The sequence below is a fragment of the Protopterus annectens genome, chromosome 1.part0 (genome assembly GCF_019279795.1).
Source record: "Protopterus annectens isolate FY-2018-M chromosome 1.part0, PAN1.0, whole genome shotgun sequence".
NCBI classification, from domain to species: Eukaryota; Metazoa; Chordata; order Ceratodontiformes; family Protopteridae; genus Protopterus; species Protopterus annectens.
Genome location: NC_056725.1, coordinates 140125240 through 140140051, shown reverse-complemented (window position 1 = coordinate 140140051; position 14812 = coordinate 140125240). Strand labels below are relative to the sequence as shown.

The window sequence follows — 14812 nt, the reverse complement described above, 5'->3', positions numbered from 1 at the left end:
GACAGACAAGAAGAAGGCAAGAGTAAATGAGGACCTCCAGGAAAAGAGGTGGATGGATTGTGTGAGAGAAGACCTGCAACAGTCAGGCACAAGTGTTGAAGAAAGCAGGGGAGTGGTATTGGATAGAGAGAGATGGCAACAGTTGGCACAACACTCCATGTAGAAATTTTTAAAAATGGGGTTGATGATGATAGTAAGGATCACAGAGATGGAGAAACTGGCATAAAAGAAAGAGTTGAGTCAGGAAGAATGAAGGATTGCTTGATTATGAAGAACAGAAGAATATGAAAAAATTGCAGAATTATGGGTGCTGGAGAGGGAGACAAGGGATACAGAAACTCTGCTTGAGTTGAGCTAAAGAATAGGAAGGAGTAAGAAGTTTGACAAGAAACTGATGATGACAGTAAATGCTGGGATGTATGGGACCTGTATAGGGTTACCATTGCAGGCTGTTATAGAAGGTACCATATCCTGAAAATGCTGAAGAAGGTAAGACTGTAAATGCGTCATGCTGACAGTGTAGTGTGGAGGAAGATGACATGTACTTGTGGTGTGAATATAAAGTAATCAGGAAGGAGTTGCATAGTTTGAGGGAAATGGGAAACGTGAAGCAAAGCTTATGGGAAAGTAGTGGAGGATAACTGGCTGTGTTTTTGGTTTGGAAGGGAAGAAGCTGGTATGGAACTGTACAAGGGAGAAAAGAGCTGCTAGTAACTGCAAGCTATCTTAAAAGGGAAATTGCAGAATGCTGGAAGAATAAGAGTACATGAAAATAAGTACAGGGAGCTTGGTAGAGTGGACTAGAAAAGCAGTGATTGGTAAAGCTACTACAGTGGATAGCAGAGATGGGAATAGGAAACTAAACACGCCAAGGATGAGAGGATCTAAGGATAAGGACTCTGAGGTTTGTATGATGAGGCAACTCAGGAAGGAAGGGGCAGGTAAGTAAAGAGACCATTGAATGAAGATGCAAAGCCTAATTAATAACTAATGTTATAGGAATCAAGCAACTTGACACATTAATCTGGCAACTTGTGATTTAAGGGGAGTTAATTAGTACTGGGCTCTTATCTATGCTGCATGATTTGACTTTGAGTTACTTCAGAATATTTTTTCTGGTTAATCAGGTATTACACTTAAGGAGAATGTTCTGAACTTCAGTTTCTGTTTGACTGTTTGTTGTATATGGAGCATTACTCTGTGTATCCGATGATGTCCTGACGGAAATCACTGTTGCAGTATTCCTGACATATGGTTGTCACTGCTGACGACTGGCCAGGGTACCAAAGCTTTACCTTCCCAAAGTCGTATCTCCAACACCTGACTTCAGTTCATAAGGGTAGGGGGTGTATAGATGGATGTATAAGCGTGTGTACCTGAGCATCCATTAGACTAATCGCCATTTGGTAGTTAGTACTGTTGCTTCACTACACCTTTATTGAATTATTTTTTGTGTCACAGGCAAACTTACATTTATATAAGAGTAATCAAGCCATATTGACAAATTCATATTTACAAACAAAAGATATAGGTGATGTATAATCTAAGCAACTTTGCATAAATTATTCAGTTCCTGCCTTCTGTTAAACTTCATTCCTCCTGTATAACATTTTTCTGTACATCTTCCTACAATTTCCATTTTTTCTGTACAATTAACACCTACCCTTTTCTAAAAATCCCTCTCTCTGTTCTTTTATCTCTGTTACACTATTCACTAATTCATGTATAGCTGGGTTAGATTTTGACTTAAATTTTTTCGTAATTGCTTTTTTTTTTTTTGGCAGCCACCAGAATTAAACATAAGGCCATACTGTGTGTCTAGGCAATTTAGATCCTGTATTTAAGCTCAAGAAAATAATTTCTTTAGTTACACTCATTTATTCACCCAGTATTCCTGACAAGAGTACTTTGTAGGGATTTTTTAAAGTCTGCCAACTCATTACACTCACAAAACATATATTCTCATTCACCTTTGTCTTCCCTATCACACCTCCGACATTTGCCATCTTCCTGAGAAAAAATGTTTGAGTCTGCTTGGGGTATAAAAGTATCTATGCAAACATTTCCGGGCAAAACCCCTAAAACTTCTAGGCTTTGTTGCATATTTGGGAGCCATACATTTGTCCTCCCATTGTTTCTTTGTGAACTGCATGTCTAATCTCTTCCCAATCTTTTCTGAGTTTTTCTCATTAATTCCTATAGTTACCATGCAGTATTTTTTGTGCTGTACTAATTATCCCTTTTTTAACAGCAGCTTCTTTTCTAGATTCAGTTAAAAACTCAACTAGTGCAGGCCTTTCATTTAGGATTCCCCTAGTCCTTTCTGTTTGTATTCTGATATCAGTTCCTGATAGAAAAGGCAGTCATTAGCCTGCAATCCAGATGTCTTCTTGGTTTCTTTCCATTCTGTTACCTTTCCTTCCCTTCTCTAATTATTTGTTCCCAATACTTTGCTTCCTTTGCCAGCTTCCTCCAGTACATTCCAGCCCTTTCTTGTCTATTCTCTGTACCCCTAATTGCAGTCATTCCTGTTGGCTGAATCTCCTTTCTCCATTCCCTTGTTGACTTAGTTCTTAGTATGCTTTCTGCTACTTTATGAATATAATATTCTGTATGACTGTTGTTATTCTCCTTAAGGATCTGTGTCCAGAATCCCATTCTCTCTTATTTCTTGAATGAACTGCTATCCCTTTCCACTTTGAATTGTAGCTTTCTGTTTATGTTATATAATAAGAGCCTTAACTGTGCAGCTCTGAAATATCTCCCTGAGTCGAGTAATCCTAAACCACCTTGTTCTTCCTAAACCACCTTGTTCTGTTTGAAGGAAACATAACCCACTTGATTCTTGCCCTCTCCCCCTCCCAATTAAAATCCATCAACTGTGTTAATTAGTGTCTGTTTTGTTAAAATTTGTTAGATGTCAGCTAGGAGGTGTACGTGCGAGTGTGGTAGGCAGATTCCATATAAGGACTTGCACACTAAGTGCCATATCTGTTTAAGTCCAGAGCACGATCACAAATCTTCCTCCATTTGTCAGTCGTTCATTCCCAAAACCCTTAGATCGAGGCTTTCCTGTCTCAACAGTTTTCTGAAAACTCAGAGTGTCTTAAACACCAGACGCAATCCAAGTTAGCAGAATTTGCATCCTCAGACATCCCTCTTGCATCTAAGAAGAAGCTTAAGAGGCTCAGAACAAATAATTTAATATTTTGGACTCAAATGTACCCACGGAGGTTGTGTAACCCATGGTACATCAGGTTACTTCTCAGTTGCCCATTGCTGAGACCCCATCTGAGGCCAGTATGGCTCCTGAGGCCCTGCAGATTGTGGATCTGTCCAGTGAACCACAGCTTATTTCCAAGGGCCCTCATGGAGTCCCTCAAATATTAGTTAGGGAAGAGATTGAAGGTACATTAATAGAGGTTAGGCAGTGTTCCAAACCTTTGTGTCACATCCAGGCGGATATCATATCGAAAAAGAAAATATTAAGACATGCAGCCTGGCCTGTCCCTCATCAGCTAGAGAGAAGGAGAGAATGGATTTCTCCCAGGGCTTGTTCAGAGCCATGGCTTTGATCTCCCCCCCCCCCCCTCGTTCCTCCCTAACCATTAAATGCAACTCCGAAACCTACTGTGGCATCTTCCTCTTCTGAAGAAGAAGGTGGTTATGATTCAGACCACTGTGACTATTCTTCTCAATTGTACAAATTTTCGGTACTTACGTGTTATCGCAACCACATTTGTAGGCTGGTAGACATCGCTGCTTGAAAACATTTTCTCTCATTTAAATGCAAGACTGAAATCAGCACGAAATTTCTGTCCAGTACAATGTTACATAGCTTTACTTCCATTGCGATAATACGTAAGTACCGAAATCTTAAATAACACTTGAGTACAGTCAATGAAAAGAAGGTACTAAGAACTATAAAATACAGTAGAATTTCTGACCTGGTTTACAGTTGGGGGGGGTCCTTGAAATGCGTGCTTGCTGATATACCAACCAGTATTATTAAAAAAAATGTTTCCGTGGTGTGAAGGCCCAACCTAAAGTTAAAAAATATAATGTCCATTTTACATTACACTGACATGAGTAGCAGTAATGTGAGTGGGAAGAGGGATAGAAATGAAACTGCCAGTAGGGCTCAGTCAGAACATGGAAAATTAGTAGAGGTACGGAAGCAGAAGAGAGGTAGAAGGCATATGGAAATCCAAGTATATTTTCATAAAATAGCAGCTATTCAGTTCAAATGGTAATATACGATAATGTAACTCATTGCACATTAAATAGTTTTAGCCAAGGACAGCAACTCAGCCAATTAAAAACAATTCAGACTTCAAGTAGTCCTTTGAACAGTACAGCAGCAGCCGATCCAATTGAACAGTGCTTGTGTAACTTTCATGGTTATTTAACTTCCTGAATGTAAGACCAACAAACTTTCTTGCTGTTAATACAGATGTTACATTACATTTTACGCTAATTCCCACACTCCTTTTCAGGCCAACATAAGTGTTAACGCAACTGCGAAAATGTGGTTGCGATAATACGCAAGTACCAAATTTTCTTTGGATGAAGAGGATTCTTGGTCTTTGGATTGCCCAATTGAGGAGGCTTACTTTGGGGAGATTATTCATGAACATGATGAAGCATTTTGAATGTCATTCCACTCAGATCTCTGACATACAAAAGAGGTACTGCAGCCTCTTCTAAATGGGCATTCCTGCTCCTTCCCCTGTCCCTCCAGTGCTTGAGGTTTTCCAGAATGCTTTCCAGTCCACCTCTTCATTGCCTGACTGTTAACCACCAGCTCTTAAAAGACCAGACAGGTTTTATAAGCTACCTGATGACTTTAAAAACATGTACAAAAATGCTGTGTCATACACGTCTGCAGTGTGTTTTGCTTCAGATAAGTCCTTTGAGCTCTTACCTAGTGCTAATGCTCCATCTACAGAAAAGGGTGGTAGGACTATGAATAGGTTGGGTAACATGGTATAGTACTCTTCAAGCCTTGCTTTTAGGACAGTTAACTACCAGACTCAAATGACTAATTATTTGATTTTTGTACTTCACTTCTTGAGCAAAGTTATGCTAGACTTTCCAACTGCAGAATCAAAGGAACAAATGCAGAATCTGCTTTCCCAGGACAGTCAAATAGTCAGACAGCATTAAGTGCAGTTGCGATGCTTCCTCTAGGGCAGCAGCTACTGGTTCTGTTATTCGCAGGTGCGAATGGCTTCATACCCTGCCTATCCTTGTAGATTTCAAGTCAGAACTCTGTCTTCCCCTTGGACAAAGACCTGTTGTTTGGCTGTCAGGCTGCCAGTCTGTTCCAAACTCTCCAAGACCAAGGTAAGACAATGAAAGACTGCAGGCAGATTCCACTCTCCTCATTTTCTTGATAACATAGGAACAACCCATCTGAATCTACATCCTTTCTCAGAAGGGACCCTAGGGCAACTGAAAAACTGTGAAAATTTCCAAGGAAAGGTTACTCTGACAAACCTCATACAGAGCCGCCAACTGTGAGGCCTCCCTTTGGAAATGAAAAATCTCTGACTACCTTTGCAGCACCATCTCCCTTGCCATCAGCCCCAATCTCCTTTTCCAAAAGAATGTCACTCTCCCTGGCATGGTGGGAAACTATTACTACAGACACAACAGTCCTGTCCATCATCAAGGATGGTTATGACATGTCCTGAGAAAATATTTCTGCCGTGTAAAGGCATGCCATATCCTCCTTACAACTGGCTATCTCTAACAACTCCCATTATTCAGGATCCTACAGAATCAGGTCACCAATGAACAAGTCGCAAAAGACTTCATAGGAAAAGGATTCTACTCCAGAATCTTTCTGGTGGAAAGAAAAAAGACAGTGGAGACCCATCCTAGACCTTTGTCTTCTAAACACTTTTTTGGAAGTGCCAGCTTTCTAAATGCTGTCTTCCATTCTCTTGCTTTTCATTCTCCCCCATGCCTTTGTAGAGTACCTAGATTTGAAGAGTGCCTATTTGCACATACCTTTTCATCCTTCTTGCAGAAAATGCCTCAGGTTTTTCTCTGGGTCCTCACATTTTCAATTTACTGATCTGCCTTTTGGTCTCTCCACAGCATCCGGGGAGTTCACATAGTGTCTATATCCAGTGGTGGCATTCTACCTCACCCAGTGAATTCATATTTTTCCCAACCTGGATGAACTGTTGCTTCAGTCTCTCTCTCTCTCTTTCTCTTCAAGAGAACCTCCTTCAGCATCTAAATTTCAGGCTCCAACTCCTTTCCACATGGTTCCTACACAGGACCTGGTTTTCCTGAGTTGCAGACTGGACACACACAAAATGCATGCCTTCCTCCCTCAGGAAGAAAGTTTACTGTCTGTCCAGTTTCTTCCCAGATCTCTCCTCTACAATGCATTGCACAGCATGGGAGATGTTAAGAACTTTGGGTTTCATGGAGGCCACCATTCCTATGCTTCTCCTAGCCAAACTTCACATGACAAAAGTCTAATGATATCTGAAATCTGTGTGATCCCAACATGCCCACTGCTTGGACTCCTGATCCCCCTCCTCCCTCGTCTCAAAAAAGAAGCAACTTTAAAGGAAGGAACAGGTTGATCTCAACCCAGGACTTCCCTTCACACCCCTCTTCCTCCAGCTGTTGCAGAAGTTTACACAGACACCTCGGACAAGGCTTGGGGGGCATGGACAGCATCACACCAGGTACAAGGCAAATGGCAATCATGGTTCTTGAAGGAACTTATCAGTCAGAAGGTAATGAGTGCTCTTCTACAAAGCTGTTCAGACCTTCTCTCACCTATGGAAACGGGGGCACTCCTAGTGTGCATGGACAGCACCAGAGTCATGTGGTACATAAACAGGGAGGCACCAGGTCTTACCAGTTGTGTAGGTTAGCACAGGAAACATGGAACTTAGTCAACCACATAGACATCACCATCACAGTCAAATACATTCCGTCCCAGGACAATGTCCTGACAGACTTCCTAAGTCACTCCTTGGAGGCCCCCCACTAATGGACCCTAATTTAATAATGTAATATAATAATATAATAATGGACAGGTTTTTCAGGCAATCACTGTTCAGTGGGGCACACTTCAGGTAGACCTCTCTGCACCACCAACCAAGCAACAAACAACTCCCCAACTATGCACTAGGAAACCTTGTCCCTCAGTCCGGAGGACAGATGCCTTCTCCTTCTAGTGGATAGGGAAGTTCTTATGTGCCTTTCTTCCACTACTTCCTTTTCCAAAACTTCTTCTAAAAGCACAAAAGGAAGCACCCAAACTCCTTTTACTGGCCCTCTTTTGGCTGAGACAATATTGGTTTCCCTTGCGATTTTACTTGATAAAAGGGAAATTATAGGAAAATACCTCTGCAACCAAACTTGATCACTCAACAAAAAGGATTTCTTCTCTGCCCAAATCTTTCCTCACACTGCTTGACTCAGTAGATGATAGGATTTTAATACCTCAATGACACCTTTTCTGTGAGGGTGTCCTTAAAGTACTACAGGAAGCCAGGAGACCCACTACTAGAAAATCTTACATTGCTAAATGGAAAGTATTTTCTTGTTGGTGCCGCAAAAACAGTCAGGACCTACTCTTATCACAGGTCCCTATTGTCCTGCAACATCTTTGTGAATTACTTCATTCAGGTCTGGCTTATTGTTCTATAAAAGCTCACCTGTTGGCCATCAGTGTCTGCCTGCTTGTCATCCCCCCACACACGCCATGGCTTGAAAAAAAATTCAAGCTTTTCCTGAGGGGAGTCCTGCATCTTAGCCCACCAAGGAAACCCACCTCTCCACCTTGGGATCTCAGTTTTGTGCTGGAAAAGCTTACATTATCTCCCTCTCAACCAGCATCTTCTGCCTCTTTAAAATTTTGCACTTGGGGAAACTCTTCTATTCTTGGCTTTCACCTCTGTTAGGAGAGCTTCTGAATTACAAGCTGTCCTGGCCACGCCAACATTTCTTATTTTCCACAAGGACAAGGTGACTCTCAGGGCTAACCTGTCCTTCATGCCAAAGGTAGTGAACGAGCTCTGCCTCAGTCAGGCTATTCACCTACCAACTTTCTTTCCCATTACCCAAAATAGGGGGGGGGGGGGATCACAGACAACTGTGATTTTATCCGGACAGAACTAAATCTTTCAGGAAGACTGACCAGCTGTTTGTATCTTTTATGAGCCCTCACTTGTGCCAGCTGGTCCCCAAACTGTTGCAACTCAGATCTCTAAGGCCATCTCCTTCTATTATTCACACTATGGTATGTCCTTGCCTTACTGCCTAAAAGCTCACTCCATTAGGGCAGTGGCTTCCTCACGGGCTTTTCACAAGGGAGTAGATGCCAGGTCTATCTTGGCAGTTGCTAATTGATTCTGCCAAACACTGCAAAATTGATGCCTTCTACCAGATCAAGGGCTGTCTTTGCTAGGTTTGTCTTGTCTGGACTGTTAGCTCATCTACTCAGTAGCCAAGAACCATTCTTTCTACCTCCTTCAGGTCTGTGAATATCCCATATGTCAGTCAGGACATAGTACGGTTATGTAAGAATTTACCATAACAGTAGATGTTTTACTGATCACTTTTGCAGTATTCCATCCCACCCTCCATCTAATCTTTTGTCTGCTACATGGTAACAGGGGAGTTTATTTACCTATTCAAGCTACACCCCTCCAAGCTGACAGTTCTCCCTTTCTCAGTAGTCTTCAAGCCACTGGCTTGGAGTTAGTCTAGGTACATTCTTGGACATCCATTTATATACTCTTATGCTTCTGAGCTGAGGTCATGTGTCAGATGCACATCTTGAGGCTGTCTCTGAATGTAGGAAATCTTTATTTTGAGACAAATGATGGTCCAGTCTCAGAGTCTGACTGTTTTTATTAGTCTCTAGAGGTGCAGCTGGGATAATGTGTTCTTGCTTTGGGGGAATCCTCTTTCCTTCCTTGGAAAATGAATGAAATGAGACTGTTACCTTGGAGGGGGGGGTGGATTTTGTGCTGTTGGTGAATGAATGGGCCTTGATGTAACAAAAAAGTATTATTGATAAGATAGTCCTCTGATGGGATAGAAAATTGAGGAGAATATTGTTTATCAGTTGTTTTATTCTGCAAGTTGTATGTTTGTAACCCTTATATTGTCAAACATAAAGGATAATACAATATGAGAATGAGCTGTAGGAGGTATGAATGCAGTCTTTATTACAGGTTTGACATAGCTTTTCAAAATAACAGTAATGGATATTAACCCAGATTGAAATTTTTATGTTTAGTGAATTGTAGGATCTAGCAGTGTGCATTAAACTCTACTACTTAATACTGAAGTGTGTGTTGAGGTAAGCATTGGTAATATAAAAAATATGCTGAGGGTTAGGACTTCCCTGGAGGTAGATAATGTGGTCCTGAGTATTTTGTATTAAATGGGCAATTAACACTTTTAGTGCTAGGTAATGTAGGAGGTGTTTGAAAATGGGGTAAATGAAGGGGTCTCAGAGTGTCCAATGGAGGATACATGAGCCTAATGTGAAATGGGGGTGTTTTATTTTTTTATATGACTATGAAACGACTATCAAAATGGATTTAAAAATGTTGGGACAGAGGAGGGTATTTTGATTTTAGCGTATGAAAAGCTTAGTGCTGTGTAATTATGAGTGAGAGCAGAAAGTTTTTAAAACATTATGGATTTTTTTCCCCGTCTCCTTCACTTAAATTCATTTTTTATGAAGGTTAAAGGGGTTTTATAGTCTTCTCCAACAGCATTAGTAGTGCTTTACCTAAGTTTTATGAAAGTCAGTTGCTAAATTGTTAAAAGGAATGGTTAAAGGATGGTTATGAGGGCAAGTAGGACACCTGGAATGTGCATTATCGAGTGATAATGGTATGGTTTATATTTTGTCTTCCTGGACATGCCAGATGTTATGCCCATGAGCTGGATACAGAAGTATAATTGGTAGAAGGTAATTCCCCATGACTGGTGGAACTGTTTGTTTATATATATTAAATTATTGTTATACTAATTGGAAATTGCTTTAAGTAAAGATTCAGAACATAGTTGATCTTTTTTTTTTTAACTACAGTTTGGATTTCGTATGATATGGATAAAGTACTGTTGATATAATAACATATTTTATTTGACAGTGGCAATGGAACATCATCTGAGGGAATAGAGATTGTATGTTATCTTACTACTAAATGATTAACATGAAGTACTCTGTCGGTTTGTGCTGGTATTAGAAAGGTAACTACATTATTTGTTACATACAGATTGTCATTTTTAATTGTATATGATTAAACTTTGTGCAAAAAGTCATGATGGAGCACCTGTCCTAGTTTTTTTGAATAGTGGTACTCTTGTTTACATTTATTTGTAAAGTGTACACATGTATGTGCCTATTCAGTTTGTGTTGTTAAAATGGATAATTAGAGATTAAAAAAAAAAAAAGATTTTGCAGTTTTCTAGAAATGGCTTCTTGCCAATAAATTGGGTTATAACTCCAACAAATCTATAGTCATGTTTTTTGGAACTCCACAAAAAGTTTATAATCTCCCTAGAACTATACTTCAGGATCTTCTTGGGTCAATATCGAATGGGTTGATCACCAGACATACCCAGCCATGTTCTTGGATCAAACATTTCCTTTTACAGTCCACACAGAATAGCAGAATAAGTCTTAAACCAATTGAAATGTACTTACAGATCCTATTACCCAGGACTGCACATTTTGTTGTTGGCTTTAATGTTCCAGTGCCATGACTTGAGTATGCACTGCTTCTTGTGGCCCTGAGCTCGCTCATTAATGTCTCAGTGCAATAACCTGATGAAAGTAAAAGTATGCCGCTGTTTTGCTTTCTCAGGGCAGAACACATCACTGTCATCATCTAAAGCTAATTGCCAGTTATGACTAGAGCTACATTACTGCTAAACCCCTATGTGTTTTCAAGCTGGTTAAAAATCGGTGTTGTCCATTTTCAGCAGATAAACCACTTTTTTAGGAATTCTTACTCTCTTGAGATCAAACAGTCTGAGAACACCATGTTTTCAGCATCTTGCATTTCAGTTGTCCTTTAGCGATTTTTTTTTTAAAGATATAATGAAACAACCAACTATGAGAACTAAGAATGGTCAGTGGACTTCGGTAGAAAATGTAAAGAACATGTTGAAGATTACACATGTAATAGTTGTTGTGTTGTGGGATAACTTTTGTAGCTGACTGGTGAAAACTACATGTTTTCAATTCTCAATTTTAATTCTATGGTTTTGATTAGTTTCCTTCTGTTATTATAATTACATTTATTTATATATTTGTAACGTCATATTTTGTATGTAACCTGTTGCTGCCTTGTTTCGGATTGTGGTGGAAAGGGGTTCTCAGTCCAACTTATGGTATTAACAAATATAAATAAATTCCAAGTCTTATTTTCTTGATCACTTTGCAAAGAAGGATATAATTTCTTAATGCTGAGGTCACTGGTGGCACAAGAAACCCTGCTTGTACAAACCAAAGAAGTATACAGCACCCCCCTGAATAGGTGTCAGAGCACTGGTTCCTCCACAGGGTGTGACTCTTGGTTTAGATTTCTTTTCTCGCTGGACATGCCAGATGGATTTTCAAAGGTAATTTATGTTGCTGTGAAGCCTTCCAGTCACTTGCGTTTATGCTGTTTAGTGAAAGAGATTCAGAAATGGCAAAGCATTCATCTTTGCCATTTCAGTTATTTTGCATACATTTTTTTTACATGCCTCATGATTGGATGATTTGGGTATCAATTCTATATTAAATGCATGTCAGCTGTTTCTACCCAGCATGCCCTTAGAGAATGCAGGACTGAAAGCTGTGTCCCAGCTCTAGCAGGTTATGGAGCCCCTTAAAGGGATTACATCCTCTATCGGATGATTCACCTACTTGGAACTTAAGTTTCAAAATTTGGAAGGTTGCCTGTCCTTTGTTTGCTTGTGCTGGTTCTGCAGTTTTGAATTTTCTCTCTTAGAATGTAGTTTTCTTGGTGTTGTAACATATGTGTACAGTATCTTGGAGCTTTGGGACGTTATTTTTAAGGAAATATTTTTGATCTTTTGCAAACATTTGGTGTCCTTTTGGGACTAACCAGTGGCGGCTGGTGACTTCAAATCACAGGGGGGCTGCAGGAGACAGCTGAATGGGCGGGGTCAATGGGGAGGGGGTGTGGTCAACCAGAAAGGAGAGGAGCTATGCACAAAACCACAAAAAACTAACTTTAATTAAATACGCTGCCCTGGGTGGCAAACCATCATTATGAAAGTCCAATCAAGACAAAAATAAGTGTAGAAGAATAAAAATATTTCAATGCATTGGCTGCATGACAGCTTACTTAATGTCTAGATGGAAACAAAAGGTTGTGAGGCATGAAAAAATAAATTACTTTTTAAATACATTACTGGAATGCCAGTCAAAATCAAGTATAAGAAAAACCAGAAGCACTCAATTCAAACCACTTCTCCTTGCACTGCAGTTCTAATTATAATATATTCAGCTTTATTAAAGTACCAAGTAACATGCTGAAAGTAGAAATCTATGTGATGCCCCACTTGTAAAAATGTTTCTTATCCAAAAAGACCTGCTGCTTGACAACTTGTTTCACGGGAAAACATGATAAAAGTAAAAATGAAAAGCAAACAAGAAACAAGCTCAAGATACATTGCTTAAAGGATTACTGTACAGGTTATGGACCACACATGATTGGCATTCTGTTTAGTTTACGGGTAAAGTCTGTAGAGATGACTGGAAGTCTCCAACAAGTGTAATGAGCTTTTTAAAATAATGGAATCCTGTCCTTTAATACCCAAGGCTTATACATTATCTAGTCAAGTATTCTCTGCATGGCAACAACAGAAAGGCTTTCAATGTTGGCAATTCTTTAACAGTATGCTTATTAAAGCTTACTTGCATCTTACGATCTCAGACAAGCTTACCTTATGGTCATTAAAGCATTGCTACTTAAACACAGAGCAACAGGCACTTTGAGTAATAAGCATAAATCTGAGTAATAAGCATAAATCAACAGTACAAAAATATGACAGAAACCAGACCATTCTGCAAAATCAAGGACAGATGAAAAGCCACTGTAGTACTTATGCACTGTGTCCTCCCCATCCAAAGTAGATACAACTACTCCTTGCCTTGCTTGGACACATCCAGAGTCACTACATGGGGGAGTGGGGTGCAACAAGCATGTCACAATTTGAAATCTCTCTGGCTGACTGTGATGGCCCTGACACATTTGTCATACCTCTCAACCTGAAGAGCAAGAACTCTGGACAAAGCCATACACAGAAGTGGGACAAAGGCTCAAAAATAAGGACAATTTTTAAATATTGCTCTAATAAACTTAGAAAGATAATAGAATAGGTCTTGCATTAGTATGAATTTTCTGAAGGGTATAAAATCTGAAACTCAAATGTCTGTCATTTTCTAACTTCAGTCTTTAGTGATTTGTCACTAACTTGCCAAAAAACACAACTTTATGAAAAATGGACCAAAAATGTGATGCAAAAATATAAAATAGACACACAATACAGCTGCTACCTGTCAAAGAAGGGACACTTTAATATTAGTACTGCTACCTTGAGTAGCGGACAAAATAAAAGAATATACATGCATTTCAAGTAATCTATAACTTTGATTATTACAGTTATTTCTTAATTGTAAACCCTCCATGTTTTCTTCCAAAATTGCTATTTTACGGAGGGATTATTAGGGGGAAGAGCAACATTTTGAGCCAAAAATTGGGGACAGTTGAGAGGTTGGCTATGCCTAATTCTATAAAGCAATTTATTTGCATGTACCTCTCAACCTGTTAATGCAGTAAATCTGAACAAGGCCAAATATATTGGGGGCACATATAAACAGTACTAAAAATTGCTCTTGTATAAATTGAGACAGTTGATAGAACAGCTCTTACTTTAACATGCATTTTTCTGAAGGTTATAAAGTCTGAACCTTATTATTTAGTGACTTGATTCCTAAATGATTTGCCAGAAAACTACAAATTTTATGAAGAACAAACCAAAAATAAGAAGCAAAAATCTATTCATTCTTTGAAAATCTGGACAGTTGGGAGGTATAGTTCAGCTGGGCCTGTCTGAGTTTGCTGCCCTTCCCCCCTGACAAAATAATGGTTGAATGGAGCCTCTGCAGCCATTCCAATGAACCATTACTTGGCTATTTCACTCCATTTACCATAAATACTAATGTGCATACTGCTTTACTTCTATGATGAGTTAGACTTCATTTGAAAGTTTTATTTTGTATTTTACAGCACAAACACTAAGTCATCTGTTAAACAAAGCAATGCAGTCTCACAATGAAAACTTAGCATTAAAACTTCTCTGCCCTTGAAACTCACATTCATTGAAACAACATTGAAACCCACATTCAAAGAAAATACATTTTGCCAGTGGCAGATAAAGATTAATTTTGGGCTGTTTTCAAATCATAGGCCCCTTGCATATGAAACATACATGTGCTCTTTGATACACCTTCCTCATTGTACTAAAATTATATTCCTTGTACAATGCAGTACACTTGTTAGAGGGTGTTTTAAATTTGTTTTGAACATTTTTCCAGTAAGCAATGAAACAAACCATATGCACCCATAATGGCAAAACTGCCCAGTTGAGAACATTTATCATAAAAAGTCTACTCAGACTTCCACAGTCCACCATTATTAGTAAATATACACAATTCTACAGTCCACCATTATTAGTAAATATGCACAATTCCACAGTCCACCATTATTAGTAAATATGCACAATTCTACAGTCCACC

The 14812-nt window shown here is 39.3% G+C and overlaps 1 protein-coding gene across 2 annotated transcripts in view; it reads left to right on the top strand.

The window, feature by feature from the left end:
* Positions 1–14812, top strand: part of SAE1 (SUMO1 activating enzyme subunit 1) — an 803581-nt gene that overhangs the window by 747437 nt on the left and 41332 nt on the right. Inside the window, exon 8 of one of the 2 annotated variants that reach the window (XM_044090150.1) lies at positions 10146–10218. The exons of the other annotated variant lie outside the window; for it this stretch is intronic. Coding sequence (XP_043946085.1) covers positions 10146–10203 — 58 coding nt within the window. The 3' untranslated portion in view covers positions 10204–10218. Of the gene's footprint in view, positions 1–10145; positions 10219–14812 lie in introns of those variants that run through there. 2 annotated transcript variants of the gene reach the window in all.